At 41.2% G+C, this 24,781-nt stretch overlaps 1 protein-coding gene across 2 annotated transcripts in view; it reads right to left on the reverse strand.

Moving 5' to 3' along the window:
• Window positions 1-24,482, reverse strand: part of LOC124127200 (peroxidasin-like) — a 73,692-nt gene extending 49,210 nt beyond the window's left edge. Inside the window, exon 1 of one of the 2 annotated variants that reach the window (XM_046490649.2) lies at window positions 24,235-24,482. In XM_046490649.2, coding sequence (XP_046346605.2) covers window positions 24,235-24,392 — 158 coding nt within the window. In that variant the 5' untranslated portion in view covers window positions 24,393-24,482. The remainder of the gene's footprint in view (window positions 1-24,234) is intronic. The other variant, XM_046490650.2, reaches the window with a different exon arrangement.
• Between the last annotated feature and the right edge of the window lie 299 nt (window positions 24,483-24,781).

Consider the following 24,781-nt stretch of genomic DNA (forward strand, 5'->3'; position numbering starts at 1 on the left):
TCCATTATCCACTGTATTTTATCTCCATTTTGTTACATAAATACCCAAGAAGTGACACAATTTCTCTCACAAGATCTGTTAAATAATACTGGATTTCTATTCTATGTGATCAAATCAGATAAAAAATACAAGCTTTGGTAGAGAATGGGTCCAGGATATTTGTCAGAGTAGAAAGAAAGTACAATACACTGGATAATCAGCGATGCCTTAAAAAGAGATATTAAAAACGAAATCGAAATAATGGAAGCACCTTTCAGAGACATCATTGTTGAGGTATTCCTTGCAATGCTTCAAGTTCATAAGACTTGTAAAGCTACCAAAAAGGTTTGTTGAATATAATATGAATTGTGGGAGGTTTGGTAGTGGGAGTCAGGTCCAACAGGGAAGCAGAAAGCTGTCTGTAAACCTTTCATATTTTGTGCTCTAGCTAAAGAGATATAAAATTATGATAAACTATAATATGATAACCCTACATATTATATTTTCAAAGGTTCTAGTTATGACTTGAAGTTTTAATTTTAGGTACAGTGTTATTATTACTGCCAGGAAATAACAGCTTCTACCATTGCTCCTCCCAAGATCAGCTGAATAAGCAATGTTTCTTTCAATCCCAAACATAACAAAGTGTTTCTAAACATGCTTAGGATTTAGTAGTCTATTAAATTCCCTGAGATGTGTGACCCTGAAGTTATTTCAGATGGATGGACATAAACCTTGGAAGATCCCAACAACACCATGTTCAACAGTTCCTATTCTGGTTCACTGTCCATAAATGATGACACTACACCAGATGTGTACCGTGGCTATCCCAATTACATCAGGAGGGTCTCCTGTGGCAGTTCTGTGCTGTGTGTTGACTGACCTATGTCATCATGTTTTTTGCCACAGTTCATTATGCAAAATACAAACTATATCGAGTTTTACATTAATTGCAGTAGGTATATCTGTTTCTGATATCTCTGTGAAGATCATCTACTTTAACATGAAGAAACAAGTTCATCCGGACACATGGCTTCTGTCTGCCAGGATGCTGACATTAACAGCCGTATGAACCATGAGAAGTAAGCAGACAGCTGCTCTAACTGTATTCCCATTAGTCTGTTAGCCATCAACTAAGCTGGGCACATGCATCATATTGGCCAACACAGCATATGCAACTAGAGATCTAGTGCAAATCAGAGATAGAAAACGTTCTTTGTTTTTCTGAAACTCCAAACAAGACAAAGAATTTAAATACACAACTGAAGTCTGCCTCATCAGCTTGTATGACATCAAATATGTCAAAATGTCTAAAAATAGCCTGACAAATTAGCATCCAAACTTCAGGTTTCTGAACACAATTAGTTAACAACACTTCACAGTAATTTTGAGTGAAAAAGGTTTCCAGATGATACGAATACTTATTGGTAACGTGACCCATAATCTGCAAAATCGTTTTAGTTGTGAATGATCCAGGCCTGGTTGCCATATTGGAAGCACAGAAATATGGTTTCACAAATATAAATGACTAAATTAAATGCTTCTCTGTTTTCCCAAATAATTGCCATGCAAACAAAACTTAACTTCAGAAAGAAACACCTTGCAAACGTGTGAGATGGTCAATGCCAACTTTCAGCATTCGAACATTGTGATCAGTAAAATATGAATACACAACATAGCTCAAACACTGATATATATCATTCACCTGCTCACTTACATTTGTTTTCTGAGATAGATATGGATGCTTTGCTTGCTCATACCAAGAATTTAGAAATCTTGAAGCTGATTGTCTAATTAGAAAGTTCACCTGCTGCAACCTCCTATGGATGGCTCGTTAGATCAAGAGAGAGGTATGAAATCAAAGTTATAGATCAGATCTTATGAGATTTAGGTCATGGACCTTCAGTACCATGAAAACCAGCAGATATGCATGATATAAGCAATGTTGATTAATACATGCTTCCTGTCATGACCAGGCTCATCAGAAATGCTGTAATGAAAGGAAGGGTACATATACGCTAAACAAGGTACATGTATGACCATTAATAGGTCGTTATCCATCAGTATATCTATGATGTCAGTTCTGCTGAAGCATGGGATATGCATTGCAATACCACAGGGAAACTGAGCACACTGAGCCATCATTCAGGAAACTTGGTTCAAGATACTGGGTTCCAGGAGATGGGATGCATGACTGAACTGTTGTGGAATGTAGTGCTTGTTGGCTCCCTTGGGATCAGGGGTCCATGATGGATGATTGGGGCTGCTGCCAGTGTCCTTCCCTTGCATGAATCACCATGGAACCACAACGATACACAGATAATAAATGGTGATTCTACCTGTAGTTTGCATGTACCTTGAATATTCCATAGTTTTCACAATAAGGACTTCCAAATAGCAAAGGACAAGGTACTCCCAGGAATATATGCAAAATTTAGGAAATTTGCAAGCCCTTAGTTATCAGATGAAACAGAACTAGACTTGGTTTATACCAATATTTGCATGTTTGGACTTACAACTAAACTGTATTGGTAATTCCAAAATGTGTTAGATTATTATGTTAGAGGAGTGTCTTTGATCCAAGCTGATTTTTTTAGGGAGATATTGATGAAAACAGTACATGCATGTGGCTAAACATTTCCCTTGGGTCACAGACTTGCTCATACAATGTACCTAGATTTTCACTATAACTTTGAAAATTTGTCCTTTCACTTGTTTTAGCAAGACATTTATTTGATCATGTCAAATGTATGGGCGGCCATTCGGTCAAAAAATACCAAGTTTAAAAAAAGGACAAAAATACACAATTAGGGTAAAGTATTACGAAGAAAGAATTAAATGTTACTACTAAAGGTCAAAATACAATATTAATAGTCAAATGTTACGAAAAGACGTCATAAGAAAAGAAATAACAATGTGTACAAATTAAAGGACGTTTTCAATAAAGAATGTCAGTGAGCACGAAAGGACATTTTCAATAAAGAACGTCAGTGAGCACGAATGGACATTTTCAATAAAGAACGTCAGTGAGCACAAAAGGACGTTGACAATAAAGAATGCCAGATGGCGCTGCAATTTGTAAAACATTCCGAGTTTAATCGGCTTGTTCCGCCGTGTATATGATAACTGCATGCCGAGGTGCACAATGTATTACGTCATTTCTCGTGCACTCACCGTCTGACGTCACTCATATATATACATGTGTAATCCAACATCTGCCTAACATTAGTACATGTATTTTGTATACAACCTTCAAACGCACATTTTCATCAACTTACAAGTTGTCTTTGTCACAAATATAAATGTGGATGTAATCAAGCGAAATAAATATGGTTTGAAAACGAACGCTGGCATCAGAGATGAAAATCAATTTTCTTTATTTATGGCGAGCTATTTTTCCTAATGAATGTGTAAGTTATACATATGCATAAAATCCATTTGATATATATATATATATATATTTGTTCAGATATTAGGCAGCATTTTGTTCACACAGTTTCCGAAAAGCTGTTAAAAATATAACAAATTCTCCCACAACGATCACTTTTCAGGTGAAAATGTGCGTCTGAAACAAAAATCGGCATCATAGCACCCTAGTGTTGCACCAAGCATGAACAGTTATTGGTTCATTGTAGATGAATCCTAGATTAGCGTTAAGTGAGTGTTTTTTGAAGGTTGTATACAAAATACATGTACTAATGTTAGGCAGATGTTGGATTACACAGTATACTGTATTTGTGAAAAGGCCCTTTAGCGGTGACAAAGCTTAAACGCAACAAGTTTATACACAATGTGTTCATTATACATTATAAATACATGTATATATATGAGTGACGTCAGACGCTGAGTGCACGAGGAATGACGTAATACATTGTGCACCTTGGCATGCAGTTATCATATACACGGCGGAACAAGCCGATTAAACTCGGAATGTTTTACAAATTGCAGCGCCATCTGGCGTTCTTTATTGTCAACGTCCTTTTGTGCTCACTGACGTTCTTTATTGAAAACGTCCTTTCGTGCTCACTGACGTTCTTTATTGAATACGTCCTTTCGTAAACATTGTTCTTTCTTTTCTTATGAAGTCTTTTCGAACATTTGACTATTAGTATTGTATTTTGACCTTTAGTAGTCACATTTATTTCTTTATTCGTAATATTTGACCTTAATTGCATATCTTTTTCCTTTTTTTAAACTATGTATTTTTTTACCGAATGGCCGCCCATACAAATGTCCAAAACTTACAAATGAAATAAACTGTTAAACACTTTGGGCCTGTGGCCTTTCAGTGTAGAATAAAACTTATCCTTAATCTAAAAAATATCTCACCAATATTTCTAAGTTTTACTTCAAATTTGACATTTTCAGTGGGCCAAAATGGGCCCTTATGCTACCCTGTCCTTTACACAATAATATTAGATGGGAAATTGTTTGGTCAATTTTTACACCTATCTTTCCAGTTTTATATCACTGACAATTCAGACTTCATTTGACTGGAACCAGTTATCATATTTAAGTATGCTGTTTCTTATGAATCTTGCAGACAGTTTCAGCATACAAAAGCAATGATTTACTGCACAACAATGATTGTGTGTGTGAACGGAATTGTGCTAGCCTACACAAGCTTATGGCTGAACGTACAGTGGAGTGGGAGAGAGACTGTTCCCCACCCTTCAGTTGTGGTACAGGTGGCTGTCATATGGAAGTGGGCTACAGTTTACATCACAAGGGAAAGTGTTGCCAAACTGAATGTCACGGCCATCACACTCATATCCTGCAGCAACTGATCCACAAAGGCAGCATTTCTCCACAGCAATACAAGCAAACTAGTGATGATGTGAAGTTGGGAAAATGGAAGTATGCTATACAGAATCAGACCTTTGTCACTGTTCATAGATGTACACAAAAACAATATCTGTTTGCTATGGCTTCTGTAAATCAGAGCTCAGATAAGCTGCGTATCTGCGTAAAATACGCATCAGAAATGCAGAAATACGCAGTAAAATAAAATCCAAGCGTATCAAATATGCAACGAACATTACAGATACGCTACAAAAATAAAACTTGTGCGTATCATCAAAATATTGTGAAGTTACCCTGCGTATTCGATTAGCAAATCAGCAACTTATTTTGAAATTATGAACGGGCATTCCATCAACCTTGCCAAACTCCACGATGACAGTTACATCATGATCATTTGCCATCACACTTTCTTGTGGAAGTATCGTGGTATTTTTTAGTAAAAAGCTCTCGAACCAACACGACACCAGTTTGCAGGGACTAGATGTATAGTGGTTTTAAATATTTAACTTAAATACCCACATGTGTAAAAACTAGTGGGTAACAGAAATTTGAATACCCAGATAGAATTACTGATACCCAATGATTTTAAAATGCATGGGTAAAATACCCACAACACCAAAAGCTTATCTGGATGGGTCAAATGTGTAATAAGGAGGGACTTTACCGTGCTGTACTGGTTGGGTCAACTGTGCAGTCAGGAGGGACTCTACCGTGATGTACTGGATGGGTCAACTGTGTAGTCAGGAGGGACTCTACCGTGATGTACTGGTTGGGTCAACTGTGTAGTCAGGAGGGACTTTACCGTGATGTACTGGATGGGTCAAATGTATAATAAGGAGGGACTTTACCGTGCTGTACTGGTTGGGTCAACTGTGCAGTCAGGAGGGACTTTACCGTGATGTACTGGATGGGTCAACTGTGTAGTCAGGAGGGACTCTACCGTGATGTACTGGTTGGGTCAACTGTGTAGTCAGGAGGGACTCTACCGTGATGTACTGCCGTGGGTCAACTGTGTAGTCAGGAGGGACTTTACCATGATGTACTGGATGGGTCAAATGTGTAATAAGAAGGGACTTTACCGTGATGTACTGGCTGGGTCAACTGTGTAGTCAGGAGGGACTTTACCGTGATGTACTGGATGGGTCAAATGTGTAATAAGGAGGGATTTACCGTGATGTACTGGATGGGTCAACTGTGTAGTCAGGAGGGACTCTACCGTGATGTACTGGATGGGTCAAATGTGTAATAAGGAGGGATTTACCGTGATGTACTGCCGTGGGTCAACTGTGTAGTCAGGAGGGACTTTACCGTGATGTACTGCCGTGGGTCAAATGTGTAGTCAGGAGGGACTCTACCGTGATGTACTGGTTGGGTCAACTGTGTAGTCAGGAGGGACTTTACCGTGATGTACTGGATGGGTCAAATGTATAATAAGGAGGGACTTTACCGTGCTGTACTGGTTGGGTCAACTGTGTAGTCAGGAGGGACTTTACCGTGATGTACTGGATGGGTCAACTGTGCAGTCATGAGGGACTCTACCGTGATGTACTGGATGGGTCAACTGTGTAGTCAGGAGGGACTCTACCGTGATGTACTGGTTGGGTCAACTGTGTAGTCAGGAGGGACTCTACCGTGATGTACTGCCGTGGGTCAACTGTGTAATCAGGAGGGACTTTACCATGATGTACTGCCGTGGGTCAACTGTGTAGTCAGGAGGGACTTTACCATGATGTACTGGATGGGTCAACTGTGTAGTCAGGAGGGACTTTACCGTGATGTACTGGTTGGGTCAACTGTGTAGTCAGGAGGGACTTTACCGTGATGTACTGGCTGGGTCAACTGTGTAATCAGGAGGGACTCTACCGTGATGTACTGGATGGGTCAACTGTGTAGTCAGGAGGGACTCTACCGTGATGTACTGGTTGGGTCAACTGTGTAGTCAGGAGGGACTTTACCATGATGTACTGGATGGGGCAATTGTGTAGTCAGGAGGGACTTTACCGTGCTGTACTGGTTGGGTCAACTGTGTAGTCAGGAGGGACTTTACCGTGATGTACTGGATGGGTCAACTGTGTAGTCAGGAGGGACTTTACCGTGATGTACTGGATGGGTCAAATGTGTAATCAGGAGGGACTTTACCATGATGTACTGGATGGGTCAACTGTGTAGTCAGGAGGGACTTTACTGTGATGTACTGGTTGGGTCAACTGTGTAGTCAGGAGGGACTTTACCGTGATGTACTGGATGGGTCAAATGTGTAATAAGGAGGGACTTTACCGTGCTGTACTGGTTGGGTCAACTGTGCAGTCATGAGGGACTCTACCGTGATGTACTGGATGGGTCAACTGTGTAGTCAGGAGGGACTCTACCGTGATGTACTGGTTGGGTCAACTGTGTAGTCAGGAGGGACTTTACCGTGATGTACTGCCATGGGTCAACTGTGTAATCAGGAGGGACTTTACCATGATGTACTGCCGTGGGTCAACTGTGTAGTCAGGAGGGACTTTACCATGATGTACTGGATGGGTCAACTGTGTAATCAGGAGGGACTTTACCATGATGTACTGGCTGGGTCAACTGTGTAGTCAGGAGGGACTTTACCCTGCTGTACTGGTTGGGTCAACTGTGTAGTCAGGAGGGACTTTACCGTGATGTACTGGATGGGTCAACTGTGTAGTCAGGAGGGACTCTACAGTGATGTACTGGTTGGGTCAACTGTGTAGTCAGGAGGGACTTTACCCTGCTGTACTGGATGGGTCAAATGTGTAATCAGGAGGGACTTTACCCTGCTGTACTGGATGGGTCAAATGTGTAGTCAGGAGGGACTCTACAGTGATGTACTGGTTGGGTCAAATGTGTAATCAGGAGGGACTCTACCATGATGTACTGGATGGGTCAAATGTGTAATCAGGAGGGACTCTACCGTGATGTACTGCCGTGGGTCAACTGTGTAGTCAGGAGGGACTCTACCGTGCTGTACTGGATGGGTCAATTGTGTAGTCAGGAGGGACTTTACAGTGATGTACTGGTTGGGTCAACTGTGTAGTCAGGAGGGACTTTACCGTGATGTACTGCCGTGGGTCAAATGTGTAATCAGGAGGGACTTTACCATGATGTACTGGCTGGGTCAACTGTGTAGTCAGGAGGGACCTTACCATGATGTACTGGCTGGGTCAACTGTGTAGTCAGGAGGGACTTTACCATGATGTACTGGCTGGGTCAACTGTGTAGTCAGGAGGGACTTTACCCTGCTGTACTGGTTGGGTCAACTGTGTAGTCAGGAGGGACTCTACCGTGATGTACTGGATGGGTCAAATGTGTAGTCAGGAGGGACTCTACCGTGATGTACTGGATGGGTCAAATGTGTAATCAGGAGGGACTCTACCGTGATGTACTGGATGGGTCAAATGTGTAATCAGGAGGGACTTTACCGTGCTGTACTGGATGGGTCAAATGTGTAGTCAGGAGGGACTCTACCGTGATGTACTGGATGGGTCAAATGTGTAATCAGGAGGGACTCTACCGTGATGTACTGGATGGGTCAAATGTGTAATCAGGAGGGACTTTACCCTGCTGTACTGGATGGGTCAAATGTGTAGTCAGGAGGGACTCTACTGTGATGTACTGGATGGGTCAAATGTGTAATCAGGAGGGACTCTACCGTGATGTACTGGATGGGTCAAATGTGTAATCAGGAGGGACTTTACCCTGCTGTACTGGATGGGTCAAATGTGTAATCAGGAGGGACTTTACCGTGATGTACTGGATGGGTCAACTGTGTAGTCAGGAGGGACTTTACCATGATGTACTGGCTGGGTCAACTGTGTAATCAGGAGGGACTTTACCGTGCTGTACTGGTTGGGTCAACTGTGTAATAAGAAAGCAGATCAACCGGTCTTCCTTTCCACTTGACACAACACATCTCATAGATGCTTCTTACATAAATATCCTGTACTCATTATCACAGTTGATTTACCAAGCGACTAGGCTAGCAACAACACATCCATGAAGTATGACTGTCTACTGGGCTTGGCTTCCTGACATAGGGTTATATGGTCACATCTTTCTTTGAATATGCTGTGCACTTTGATACCTCACACATGCCATTGGAGTTCATAATACATATTTTCACATCACATATCTCAGGGTGTTTTGTTTGTACTGAAAATAGTTTGCTTGGCATTTGTCCACACATCTTTTTCCTTGCGGAGAAAGTAAATGTAAAATGTCACTTAGCTGTATTAGAAGTGTGCAAAACAAGAAATGTGGCTAATCATACCAGCCCAAACAGGATATTTCAAACAGAAAATAAGAGATTCCTCTCATTATTAAAATTATACTGCCTCGGAGAAACACGGAAATATCCATCAACTTGCTAGGAAACACCTCAATAATGTTCCTTATCACTACCAATCCTGTAGCTATAATTGCTTCACTATCAGACATCTGCTTTCCTCTGCAAACACTGCAGTTCTTCTGCACATCACAAGTGGACATGTGGAGGTATGATACTGCTTCATGGCTGATGTCATGTGCAAAGAAGCAGGATGGGTCGGAGGGGCATGTGTCGGCAGCCTGTAATTCACACTGCCAGGGAGCCATGGATGACTTCATCACATACTTACTGGCATGATGTCAGCTTTATCTATAGAAAACAGGAATATCTGGGAGCAGTTACCAGGGAAATTCAACACACTTTCACTCTACATGCACTATAAAGTAACACGTCCAATATCATGATATATTGTGTTACAATAAAAGCCATGTGAACCATGTTGGCACTATGGGAAGTGTAAAGAGCATGGTTATCGGCTGGTCCTTGGTATACCATGTACCACGAGGAAATGAAAGGTGCATGGGTACTTGAAGTGGGACCCACCTTCCAGGCTGCATCTGAAGTGGAGCTAATGGATTGGGATACAGTACGTATGGTGCTGTACCTGTTCAGTATGACACAACATCACAACCAGCTGAGCAACTTCCCTCTACTACTGGTAAGCCTGACTCAACATGAAGGGAGTCAACAACCTGTTGCCATAACAGACAGACAACCCCAGGTTACAGCCAGACAACAAGGCAGGGATGCTCAATCCAAGGCATCAATTGCCTTCCGGTGTTTTCAAAGAAAATCCTTTTTAAAACATATATTTTATGACTGTATGGTGTTCATATTTTTCAAAATACCACCACCTATTATTGATTTAATTACATGAATAATTCTAAGTCTTGTTTATTGTGCTACACATTCTCACCAAGTCTGTACCTTTCAGCTGTTTCAGGTTATTTGATAGACATGTCAAACAGTTCCACTTGGTTATTATGTATTACAATAACAAGAGTTCTATATGTGCAGCCCATGCATGTGTTACCCGACTGTGTCATTGCTGGAATACTGCTACAAGCCACGTAAAACCATACTCACTAACTCCCTCGTTTCACATCTCTAGACAGATGTGTACATTTTTCACACTGACATATTAATAAATGTCAGATTGTTCAAAATTATTTTTTAAATATGGCTTGAGTGTCACCACAACAGCAAACAACATATGAATGACAGATGATGTAGAGATACAACTCTCCATATCTAAAGCTCACTTATCACAGGGTCTGAGTGAGATGCAAATATCATGCAAATATGATGGCAATACTAAACGCTTGGTGGTGTATAGGTACGTGTATGCTGATGACATGGGATGTTGTCCACAATATCAGTCACTCCTTTGTCTGGCCTAGTCTCAATTCAACACATACTGCCATGATGTCATTGGAATAGTGTTGACTGTTGCCTTAAACATGAAACAGCTACAAGTTAAGATGAGATACTTCTATGGTGACAGACTGACAGTGGTGTAGGATTTTTTGGAACAGTACACATTTTAACGCTTCATGACTGTCAGATTTAAGGCTACATACAATTGGATCAGTAGCCCCTATTAATAATACCAGTAATTAACAACATGTGAAACCACTCAATTTACATAATTGTGCTGAATACACAACTTGTTGATCTGTTACTATCAGCCTCCAAGAAAATACAGAACTTGTTAATCTGTTACTATGGTTACATTCCGCCTCCCAGAAAATACACAGCTGTTATGATCAGCCGACAAGACAATACACAACTTGTTGATCTGTTACGATCAGCCTCCCAGAAAATACACAACTTGTTGCTCTGTTACGATCAGCCTCCCAGAAAATAAAGAATTTGTAAATCTGTTACTATCAGCCTCCCAGAAAATACACAGCTGTTATGATCAGCCGCCAAGACAATACACAACTTGTTGATCTGTTACGATCAGCCGCCAAGACAATACACAACTTGTACATCTGTTATGATCAGCCGCCAAGACAATACACAACTTGTTGATCTGTTATGATCAGCCTCCAAGAAAATACACAACTTGTACATCTGTTATGATCAGCCGCCAAGACAATACACAACCTGTTGATCTGATGCGATCAGCCGCCAAGACAATACACAACTTGTTGATCTGTTATGATCAGCCTCACAGAAATTACACTACTTGTGCAATCTTAAAGAGCAAATTTACTGTATTTTTTTAAGGGCTGGAAGAGTTTTTCAAATTATTCATCTGAAATGTACAAAATATACCGGTTTCACGAATGATATGAATGATATATATAATAGTTGTTTTCAATTTAAAATAAGCACTTTCATATCAGTAGTTTTGTTTGAACTTTAAAACACATTAATAGTTATGCGAAGAGGTCAAAATATCATTGTGTCAATTTTACAAAGAAAGGGTGTCTACCCCCTTTCGTATGCTCAATGATGAGCCCTGTTAAGTGGTATTTCGGATGATGCAGGGCAGTAGGCAGGATGCAATGAAATGTTTATCTGGCATGCAAATGTCAATATTTCAATGTTGAAATTTATGTTCCTTCGTTTTTTACTTGTTTAACTGTGTACACTGATATGACCTTGCATCACCTACCAAAACCTACACCCTACCCCACTTAGAGTATGCAAGACATGAGAGATACGTTGTCCCCAGTTTAACAAACTGGCCCCCTACTTAGAATATGCATGATATGAGAGATACGTTGTCCCCAGTTTAACAAACAGGCCCCCTACTTAGAATATGCATGATATGAGAGATATGTTGTCCCCTTTTTAAAAAGCAAGCCTACTACTTAGAGTATACATCGTAATTAAAGGGATATGATGTCCCCTGTTGCCATGGGGCATATGGTGTAATGCACCCTGTGTGTGAGCCTACTTACCCCAAGCCATGAAATACCCCAGGATTGGTTGACAACTTATTATTTCCTTGTTTTGTCTGCCAGTGTTAAACCTCTTGCCTCTAATAGGATCACATGCCGGCCCAAAGAAACGGTTAATCAAAAACAAAACTGGTCATTGAAACAATTCATGAATATTATCAGATGATATTGAGGCACACCACAATTACACATATTTTACATTCTAACCTACATGTCACATAAAGCAACACTTCAACTCCTGTAAACTTGGTGTCACGAAAGTATAATATCTTAAGACAGGTTTTGGTTTGTATATAATTAACTGCATTATATCCTAGAATACCAGTGAAAATTGTGCAACTGCCACACAGCTCTGACTGTGATGTACGTTTATATACCAGCTGCTGGGAAGGACTGCCATTTTAAAGCATTCTTCAACATACCATTTACTTAAAATTACTGAATGATCTTCATCCCCAAACCAATACAGTACTTTGCTAAGAAGTAGCAATACAAACATTATTACACTGTACATGATGTATGTTCTTTTACTTGATTACACAACATTCCAGAGAAGCAAGCTGGTTAAATGTAGTAGCACCAGGGGAATAAAAGTACAGTTGTGACAATAGTAGCCATCAGTAAACCAAAATCAGTTGTATCTACTGGGCACAATAAACAAGAAAACAGTGTTATCACTATCCCCCACTATGGGGCAGATTAGAATTAATTTTGTTTGTTCACATAGTGGTGAACTACAAAAAAAGAATTCTATAAAGCTTTAAGAAGAAATAGGCACTTGGGCCACTTTATGTCATCAAAAGAAATGACTATATGTGAAATTGATACACACAAAAGGCCCCTTATCTGGAAAAAATAACTCAGTCTTGACAAATATCTCTTAGATAAGCTAACTTCAGTAGTTTCAGAGAAATTTTATCTCCATTGCGCACACTTTGCACTAAGGAAAATAAAATTGATCAAGGGCCATAACGCTGTAATAAATTAATGCACGACACAAATTTTCAAACTCATTTGAGATCATGACCAGTAACATAAGTGTGTAAAATTTCACTTCTCTAACTTGAATAGTATTTGAGAAAATTGGTCCACATTGAGAAGTAGATGGACGGACAGACGGACATACTCTGTTCCTATATCCCCTGCCCCACTTTGTGGCGGGGGTTAATGTGCCACCATGTGCTTCCGGTCAAAACATTACTTCTAGACCTTGCCCTTAATCATGATAACATTTTTGAAGATCTAACAATTACCCAAGTCTCAGGATTGTATAAGTAAACATTCAACAGTTACTGACAATACATGATGCTAACAGGTTTCATATTAGGCTCAGAGATGACCCTGACCTTCGCTAGACATAACGTCAACATCAGATGTGGTAGGATTTGTTAAGATAGATGCCAAAATAAAGTTACATGCCTGTAGAGAGGTAACCATGCCTCAGAAACTGACAATGATAAAAAGCTGAATGAAGAGCAATAAAATTTATGAAAATACAAAAAATAAAAAATGCTGAACACTGACCTTGACCATTTTGAAGAAGTACCTCTTCCTAGAGAAGGTACATACGCCAAGTTTATGAATTAATGAATTAATGCTTTTTGAGAAAGAAAAAACGCAAGCTTTTAAGTGAGATTTTTTTCTATTGTGACCTTGACCTTTTCAACATATGTGCCTAAAGAATTTGCCAGGTCCATATAGAATAAGACCATAGTATGTTATCCTCTAATGGCAACAATTCACAAGAAAATATGATACTACTGCTGTTGAGAATCTCCCCTAATGCATCTGACATATCATGTGGTAGGATTTCTGAAGAAATATGTAAATATAAAGTTCCTTGTGCGCAGAGGTAACTTTGCCTCAGAAACTGACAATGATAGAGCCATGCTTTACAAACACCTGCATGCAGACCTTGATCTTTAACTAATCTTGAACTTAAACTGTTAAAAGCAGGGCCCCAACCCAGTGATGGGATACCAAATTTATTAAAGGATAATTGCATTAAAACGTTTTGAGAAAGTGTAATCACAAACCTTTGTGTGAATTCTTCGCGTGACCTTGAATTTTGACTTCATGTGACATGTGACAAAAGAATTCCTCAAAGACATTTGAAATAAATACATTAAATAATAATCTCTACTATCACCAATGTTTGTGTTGTAGTTGTTTATAGAAAAACTTTGAGCCTGTCCCGTTTCACAGGGTTGCTAAAAACTCCAATCAACCATCAGTTTTAGGTGGAGTCTAAAAAGTGCTGCAGGTCTGATTTCTTCTAGTTGACAGTGATGAAACACGTGTGTTACGATTCATACATATCTCCACTAATGTGACAAGCTTCTATTGTGCACTGCTGCTATTTGTAAAGTAATCTTGCACATGATCCTAGCATGTCCTGCCATGTGCATAGCTTCACTCCAAAAGATAGTGCATTAGCAGTTTCAATGTTCCTTAACAATTAGCCTGTGTTGGTAGAAGCTCGAACCTTATCACTGCACAATAACCCTGACTTATTGGGGAGATTTATCACTGTTCTTACACACGCCCTTACAGGTGTCTCCTCTCACAGTTGAATGCCTGGAAAAAGCCACCTACAAATATCAAGTATAAACAGCTTGAATCACGCAAAAAATAAACTACATAAACAGATCACTGCCAGCAAATTTCACAAGAAGTAAAATTGTGATTTAGGATAAACACTTCCTTAATTAGAGCAGTTAGAGGGAGAGCTGGGGAGGCAGGAACTGCTGCCACTTCAAATCATGCATTAACGTTGCCTACACAAAAAGGAAATTTCACAGTTTTTCAAGGTGCCAATAAAAAAGGACTTGTGAGTCTTTGTTGTAGATGTTAAATAGTGCCCAGACACTTGTGACAGACAGGAAAATTGATATGCTATGGTTGACTGCCAGGGGATGGGTGTCTCTCAGATGTGGCTTAGAATGAAAACATAGATACAGGCTATAGAGATGTCAGCAGACACATGCAGCTAATTCTCCCTCCCCACACCCACTCCCAGTCAACGTGGAAAACAAGGAATGCAGGAAAACCCCACACTACAACTCAAGCTCATACAAGGGAAGAACATGATCACATCGGCCACACCTGAGACAAAGGTAGATGGAGGACATAGATAGAAAGAACCACAAGTAGATAACACTCTATACTGAGTCCCAGTGTTGCTTGTGATGGCAACTGTAATGCTGCCCCAGTCCTGCATAATGCAGGTTGATGCCATACATGTAAACTGGCCAGACACACTGAAGTGTCTGTGCCAACATGTCACTCACTACAGATACATGTATTGTTCACAACAACCGCCACTGGTGCACACTGGTGTACCATGGCCCACCATCAAGGTGAACAAGGCACCCCCACAGGGAATGTGATCAGCTCATGCTTTCATGCTTTATACAATGAAACCTTGAAGGCAAAACATACACACAGTCATTGTTTGATTGAGCGTTATGGACCATTTAAACACAGTGCTGTATTATTATTTTCTCCTGTAAAGTAGGATCAAACAAATCTGGTACTTAGATTTACTGTACAGATTTACTCCACAAAGCTGTACAGTAAGCCATTGCCCAGGCAATGTGGCCAATGCCTGAATGTGGGACATCCCTGAATCACTTATACATGTTGCTGACTTCTTATCCGACTATTTGCAGTGGTAAAGTCTGTGTGCAGGTGCATGAACTTGGTACTCTTTCTGCATTTTCTTATCACAATGATATTAGATTATAAACATTGACTAATGTTAGTAATAAACCACTACCAGCTAACAATGTTTAGTGTCATCAAGCAAACACTGCTTCGACACATGTAATCACACTGGTTGGATTATCTATGGTTCCTCTGAGCCTTAAAGGCAACATTTCCAGACAAACTCACACTAGGATAACAACCATATAGAGTGCATGTAGTTGTATCGTGTAGTGCCCTAAACCAAGCAGTCAGGCCATGTAACTCATCAGTTGAGGAGCAATATTATGGACCAAGTTGCTTGAAAGGACTGCTATCCCTTTAGTCAACCACTTACGTTATTCAAGTTGCTGAAGAATGTGTCATCCATTCATAGTTGCACGTTGTTATCAAAAACACAGTTAGCAAGAGTTACCATATTCCAAACAAACTGTAACAACAGGCATGACACAATGATACCTCCTGAAGGAGCTATTGGGCAGAAATAAATGGGTGGGAAATCAATTAGTAATGAAGCAAGAACCTCTCACTTCCTGAATGATTTCCACATGGCAGTCGGCCCACCTGCTGGTTGCATGCGGCATGGCCTCTGACAACTACCTATACACCACAGCCCACTGTGTGGAGTCCTTCACTACAGCTCCCAATACACCACAATCCACTACATGGAGTCCTTCACCAAAGCTCCCAGTACACCACAATCCACTACATGGAGTCCTTCACATCAACTCCCAATATACCACAACCCAGTGTGTGGAGTCCTTCACTACAGCTCCCAATACACCACAATCCACTACATGGAGTCCTTCACAACAACTCCCAATATACCACAACCAAGTGTATGGAGTCCTTCACTACAGCTCCCAATACACCACAATCCACTACATGGAGTCCTTCACTACAACTCTCAATATACCACAATCCACTACATGGAGTCCTTCACAACAACTCCCTATACACCACAATCCACTACATGGAGTCCTTCAATACAACTCCCAGTACACCACAATCCACTACATGGAGTCCTTCACTACAGCTCCCTATACACCACAATCCACTACATGGAGTCCTTCACTACAACTCCCTATACACCACAATCCACTACATGGAGTCATTTACTACAGCTCCCAGTACACCACAATCCACTACATGGAGTCCTTCACTACAACTCCCTATATACCACAACCCACTACATGGAGTCCTTCACTACAACTCCCTATATACCACAACCCACTACATGGAGTCCTTCACTACAACTCCCTATACACCACAATCCACTACATGGAGTCATTTACTACAGCTCCCAGTACACCACAATCAACTACATTGAGTCCTTCACTACAACTCCCTATACACCACAATCCACTACATGGAGTCCTTCACTGCAGCTCCCTATACACCACAATCCACTACATGGAGTCCTTCACTACAACTCCCAGTACACCACAATCCACTACATGGAGTCCTTCACAACAACTCCCAATATACCACAACCCACTACATGGAGTCCTTCACAACAACTCCCAATATACCACAATCCACTACATGGAGTCCTTCACTACAACTCCCAGTACACCACAATCCACTACATGGAGTCCTTCACTACAACTCCCAGTACACCACAATCCACTACATGGAGTCCTTCACTACAACTCCCAATATACCACAATCCACTACATGGAGTCCTTCACAACAACTCCCAGTACACCACAATCCACTACATGGAGTCCTTCACTACAGCTCCCAATATACCACAATCCACTACATGGAGTCCTTCACAACAACTCCCAGTACACCACAATCCACTACATGGAGTCCTTCACAACAACTCCCAATATACCACAATCCACTACATGGAGTCCTTCACAACAACTCCAATACACCACAATCCACTACATGGAGTCCTTCACTACAGCTCCCAATATACCACAATCCACTACATGGAGTCCTTCACTACAGCTCCCAATACACCACAATCAACTACATTGAGTCCTTCACAACAACTCCCAGTACACCACAATCCACTACATGGAGTCCTTCACAACAACTCCCAGTACACCACAATCCACTATGTGGAGTCTTTCACTACAACTCCCTATACACCACAATCCACTACATGGAGTCCTTCACTACAACTCCCAGTACACCACAATCCACTACATGGAGTCCTTCACTACAGCTCCCAATATACCACAATCCACTACATGGAGTCCTTCACTACAACTCCCAGTACACCACAATCCACTACATGGAGTCCTTCACTACAACTCCCAATATACCACAATCCACTACATGGAGTCCTTCACAACAACTCCCAGTACACCACAATCCACTACATGGAGTCCTTCACTACAGCTCCCAATATACCACAATCCACTATATGGAGTCCTTCACTACAACTCCCAGTACACCACAATCCACTACATGGAGTCCTTCACTACAGCTCCCAGTACACCACAATCAACTACATGGAGTCCTTCACAACAACTCCCAGTACACCACAATCCACTACATGGAGTCCTTCACTACGGCTCCCAATACACCACAATCCACTACATGGAGTCCTTCACTACAACTCCCAGTACACCACAATCCACTACATGGAATCCTTCACTACAGCTCCCAGTACACCACAATCTACTACATGGAGTCCTTCACAACAACTCCCAGTACACCACAATCCACTACATGGAGTCCTTCACTACAACTCCCAATATACCACAATCCACTACATGGAGTCCTTCACTACAACTCCCAGTACACCACAATCCACTACATGGAGTCCTTCACTACAACTCCCAATATACCACAATCCACTACATGGAGTCCTTCACAACAACTCCCAGTACACCACAATCCACTACATGGAGTCCTTCACTACAGCTCCCAATATACCACAATCCACTACATGGAGTCCTTCACAACAACTCCCAGAACACCACAATCCACTACATGGAGTCCTTCACTACAGCTCCCAATATACGACAATCCACTACATGGAGTCCTTCACAACAACTCCAATACACCACAATCCACTACATGGAGTCCTTCACTACAGCTCCCAATATACCACAATCCACTACATGGAGTCCTTCACAACAACTCCCAGTACACCACAATCCACTATGTGGAGTCTTTCACTACAGCTCCCAGTACACCACAATCCACTACATGGAGTCCTTCTCTACAGCTCCCAATATACCACAATCCACAATGTGGAGTCTTTCACTACAACTCCCAGTACACCACAATCCACTACATGGAGTCCTTCACTACAACTCCCAGTACACCACAATCCACTACATGGAGTCCTTCACTACAACTCCCAATATACCACAATCCACTTCATGGAGTCCTTCACTACAGCTCCCAATATACCCCAATCCACTACATGGAGTCCTTCACAACAACTCCCAGTACACCACAATCCACTACATGAAGTCCTTCACAACAACTCCCAGTACACAACAATCCACTACATGGAGTCCTTCACTACAACTCCCAATATACCACAATCCACTACATGGAGTCCTTCACCAAAGCTCCCAGTACACCACAATCCAGTACATGGAGTCCTTCACTACAGCTCCCAATATACCACAATCCACTACATGGAGTCCTTCACAACAACTCCCAGTACACCACAATCCACTATGTGGAGTCCTTCACTACAGCTCCCAGTACACCACAATCCACTACATGGAGTCCTTCTCTACAGCTCCCAATATACCACAATCCACAATGTGGAGTCTTTCACTACAACTCCCAGTACACCACAATCCACTACATGGAGTCCTTCACTACAACTCCCAGTACACCACAATCCACTACATGGAGTCCTTCACTACAACTCCCAATATACCACAATCCACTACATGGAGTCCTTCACTACAGCTCCCAATATACCACAATCCACTACATGGAGTCCTTCACAACAACTCCCAGTACACCACAATCCACTACATGGAGTCCTTCACTACAGCTCCCAATATACCACAATCCACTACATGGAGACCTTCACAACAACTCCCAGTACACCACAATCCACTACATGGAGTCCTTCACAACAACTCCCAGTACACAACAATCCACTACATGGAGTCCTTCACTACAACTCCCAGTACACCACAATCCACTACATGGAGTCCTTCACTACAGCTCCCAATATACCACAATCCACTACATGGAGTCCTTCACTACAACTCCCAATATACCACAATCCACTACATGGAGTCCTTCACAACAACTCCCAGTACACCACAATCCACTACATGGAGTCCTTCACTACAGCTCCCAATACACCACAATCCACTACATGGAGTCCTTCACAACAACTCCCAGTACACAACAATCCACTACATGGAGTCCTTCACTACAACTCCCAGTACACCACAATCCACTACATGGAGTCCTTCACAACAACTCCCAGTACACCACAATCCACTACATGGAGTCCTTCACTACAACTCCCAATATACCACAATCCACTACATGGAGTCCTTCACTACAGCTCCCAATATACCACAATCCACAATGTGGAGTCTTTCACTACAACTCCCAGTACACAACAATCCACTACATGGAGTCCTTCACTACAACTCCCAGTACACCACAATCCACTACATGGAGTCCTTCACTACAACTCCCAATATACCACAATCCACTACATGGAGTCCTTCACTACAGCTCCCAATATACCACAATCCACTACATGGAGTCCTTCACAACAACTCCCAGTACACCACAATCCACTACATGGAGTCCTTCACTACAGCTCCCAATACACCACAATACACTACATGGAGTCCTTCACAACAACTCCCAGTACACCACAATCCACTACATGGAGTCCTTCACAACAACTCCCAGTACACCACAATCCACTATGTGGAGTCTTTCACTACAGCTCCCAGTACACCACAATCCACTACATGGAGTCCTTCACTACAACTCCCAATATACTACAATCTACAATGTGGAGTCTTTCACTACAACTCCCAATACTCTTTGATCCAGCAGTCCACAATCCACTATGCTATTAAAGACCATTGGGACAGTAACCCTTCCAATAGAACTTGGTCAAGCAGTATTTTCCTGTATATACCCTCGGATACCTATACATTAACCTAGAACCTGAAAAAAACGACATTTCTGACATTCAACAGTTTCTGCATTTAACAGATCGGGGAAGTTGTGAAAACACTCCTCCACTAACAACAACATTGCCTGTGGTTGACATGAAGCCATTTCTGCTGCAATCCCAGCCGTGATGTTGTTGATGTAAGCTGCCAGATAAGCAGCACACACATAACACTGAGCTTCCAAACATACACAATATATAACAGGTAATTAGTGCTGGTCTTGTGAGTGTGTGCATCACTATGTAACTTCTACATTCAGCACTGTCTCACCAGACCAAGAACATGGCCAGGGGAACATGGTGTCTTGCTCAAGGTCTCATGGCTTGCAGAGTCCATGTAGGAAACAATGCATACATTGGCTGTGTGATGTCTTCTCAACTCAAGGGGCATGTCTTCATATGCTACAAAAATACTTTATCGGAAGGCTTATTTTAATGTGAAGAATAATGGCAACACAAATGTTGTTTGTGTAACTTAGTCTTTTTTGGTGTGAGGGAGGCATGACAGATTTCAATGAAACCTGGTCACTGAACAAGTGTTTACATTCAGTCAATAAAAGTTTGCAGGGGTCATAGAACTAATGGCTGTTTTTTTATACACTAAATTTCACCATGCCATTATGCTTCTAAGCCTTTAATAGTGCATAATTGTTGATCCCTATGAAAATTCCGGGTAAGAATTGGTCCCCCGCAACCTATGCGCAAGTCTCAGTGACTTGGTTGACTGCATACATGTAGCATCATACGGCATGAATCGATGCTCAAAATATCACTCACAAGATTGTCTGGTCCAGACTTGATTATTTATGGGCCACCATCAGCCAGTTTGAATATTGAATATATCCATTCTGAGATTAAAAACAGAACTTTTATCCGTTACAATTAAACAAAACCAAATAAAACACAATGGTGACTGATTCCAAACAAAATATAAGTAAATTTACCTCAACATTTTCTGAGAACTTGTGCAACATTGTCTGAAATGCCTGATGTTGAATCCTGTTCATGAAGCACGAAAGAATTATTTTCTGTATCATTCACACAAAATTTCAGCTATCTTGACCACATAATTTCCAAACATTTCGATGACATTTCAAAACATCACACCTGTCATGGCAATATAAACCTGTGCTGAGTTTTGGTACATTTAGCATGTTAAGAGCAAGATTCTAGGGAAAACGAACTCAGTTCTGCAACGTTGTCTACAACTGTTGACTTGACATGGATCATTTAGCATTCGTGAAACTTAGTAAGTATCCGCTTAGAGAACCTTGTCGTTTTTTAAAAGATGTTGAAATCAATGAGAAAATTATATTATTTCTAACATACAAATAACAATAAGATTACAACAATTTGAACAGAATTTGGTGTCATCAAAGGAAAGGATGACTAAAGAGCCCAGAACATGTTCTGAGGGAATTTTAAATGGTAAATTTAGAGTAGGCATTGACAATATGACCGAAAAAGGAACATCATCATACGTGCATTGAACCTCATTACATGAACCACCAACAATGAGTTTTCAATATTTTGTGTAGTTACCATGGTTACAGAGTACCATTGCATCAGTTGGCAGGATAATCTTTTTAACAACAAAAATGATAAGCTTGTGCAGTAATATTTTAAACATTGTATACATCTCCTACTTGGTTCCCAACCCTTAACTTGGGGTGTAGGGGGTCCACAAACCCTCAGTCCACTCACTGTGGACATGCCATATATGAAGCTGACATGAGAGTCCATGTCCCAGCTCAAGTGTGTAACACATACATTGTAAATAAATATTATTCATCATTCCATATATGCTTTGAAACTATCTGACCTTGCTCTCAGTTGGGTGAGGTGAAATGGGTTTATTGTTGCGTTCAAGATTGTTGTACTAACAGCGATGTGCATGCATGGCTGCTTGTATTAGTCCAGATTGATAGCAATTTTATAGTGCTAGCCCACTGAGATACCACGCCGAAGTTTAACATGAATACCCCACTCAGACAGAGTATACTCCAAGCCTACCAATGCCGAGCGCCAGGCAGGGTAACAACAAGTGCCACCTTTAACGTCTTTTGGTATGATGCGGCCAGGCATAAAACCCCTGACCTTCCGCTCTCCGGTATCTACCACAAGACCACGCAGGCGGTCCTCTGTTGGGAATATCCATTGAACAAAGAGCATTCTCACAGGTAATATTACATACAGTCAGCATTTCTGCTTGAATCCTCATTCTCAATCCTTATCAAATATGTAGGTTGTCAAAATGGTCCCCAAAATAACTAAGGAGAAAACAGGGCATGAAAATAGGTTGTCGATTGACAGTAACTCAATATATTGGCAAACAGCCTTTTGACAAAAGCACTTTTGAAATCCTCTTGCGGACAATCTCAGCTTTAAAGTGAGGGAGTGTGTGGCAGTACAAAACCGCAGTGTGATCTAGTCCTCATGTCACAGTACACAGTGAGCTAGTTCTTGGTGAGGTCAAGTTGAGTGCCATACACCTAGCTTCCAGGTATATGTGAACTAATTGACCCTGCTAATCTGACTGCTTCATTTATGCTGCAAATTCACTGGCTCACTGTCGAGAGTCCTGCATGGAGGCAGTGGCAATGCGCTCGAAAGAAAGGCAATAGCAATTTGTCAAACTTTCCATGCTCCATTGCAGTGTTTGACAGCTCAGTGTGGGGCTTACTCCTATAAACAGACTTAACATGCATGGTTAGATAAACTACCGACTCTCATGGAGAAATCCAAGTATCCAATTTATACACGATATATGAATTTGCTTTTAATATTATAGGGATAAAACATCCATCATTTATCATTTCAGTTACACTGCAATTCCTTTTGAGGCAACCTTGCGTCCGAGCAGACAAGTATTCTGCCAAGCTTGTAATATCTCTTATATAAATACTACCTACATAACACAAAGTCTGGGCGAGGCTCATGTAGTTATTGTTCTTGAATAAAAACAGAAGAGTGCACAAACATGCCGTGTGTAGGGCGCTTACCTCCACTGAAACACTGCTAAGTTCGGATCACAACACAATCAATCAGTGTATTCGGTATAAAAGAAAAGACACTAAATACCTCACTATAACGCTTCTTGTGTCGTCTGCTATCTACATACACAGAACAATAACGCGAAGTCAGCAGACGAACTGTCAAACCAACTCGGCGTCGCTAGAATTCCTATAGGCATACAAGGACAACTATTGATATAAATAACTGTAAGAAATCCCTTAATGAATCATAATGTTACACTAGAGAATAAATGGAAACGTGATTGAAAAAGATAAATGCTACTATTGTATAACACAGAAAACAATCCTTTAAATGTTGTCACTGAAAAGCAAACAAATACTCACAAGATCATAGTATCCGAGGGGACTTGGGGGATCTGCTCTAGTTGCAGAAACATACACCTGACGGTCGTACGGAAACACAGACACCGGTGAGGACAAGCAGATGTCCCTTCCAATACGGTGGTCAGATATAAAACAAAATAAATCACACTCCTCCACATATTGATAGCGGGATATTCCCTGCTCGTGCAGTGCGCGTGTTGTGTACTGCTACCGCACGGGCTTATTGTTTTGGTGGGGAAGCACCCCTCTCGGCTTCTCGCGCGCAGAGTCGTACCGCTGGGAAATATAGTCCATCGTATAAAGTTCTTTTATTTTGTAAGCCAAGACTCGTCACTCCAATGAATAACATCGACCGTATTGATGGCATCATATGAAGCTATGTATTCTGCACTTGATGTTTCAATAATAAGATAAAAAGTTTGTAATCTCGCGGAGGGATATGTGTGCCTCAAAATGTTTGACCCGATACGTGATTTCCCCTTCAATTTTGCGGGACAAGGATTCTTTTCTTACAGAGGCAATTATCAGAAACACGATATAGGAAATA

This window comes from Haliotis rufescens, unplaced genomic scaffold, assembly GCF_023055435.1.
Source record: "Haliotis rufescens isolate VD_foot unplaced genomic scaffold, xgHalRufe1.0.p SCAF_2, whole genome shotgun sequence".
NCBI lineage: Eukaryota > Metazoa > Mollusca > Gastropoda > Lepetellida > Haliotidae > Haliotis > Haliotis rufescens.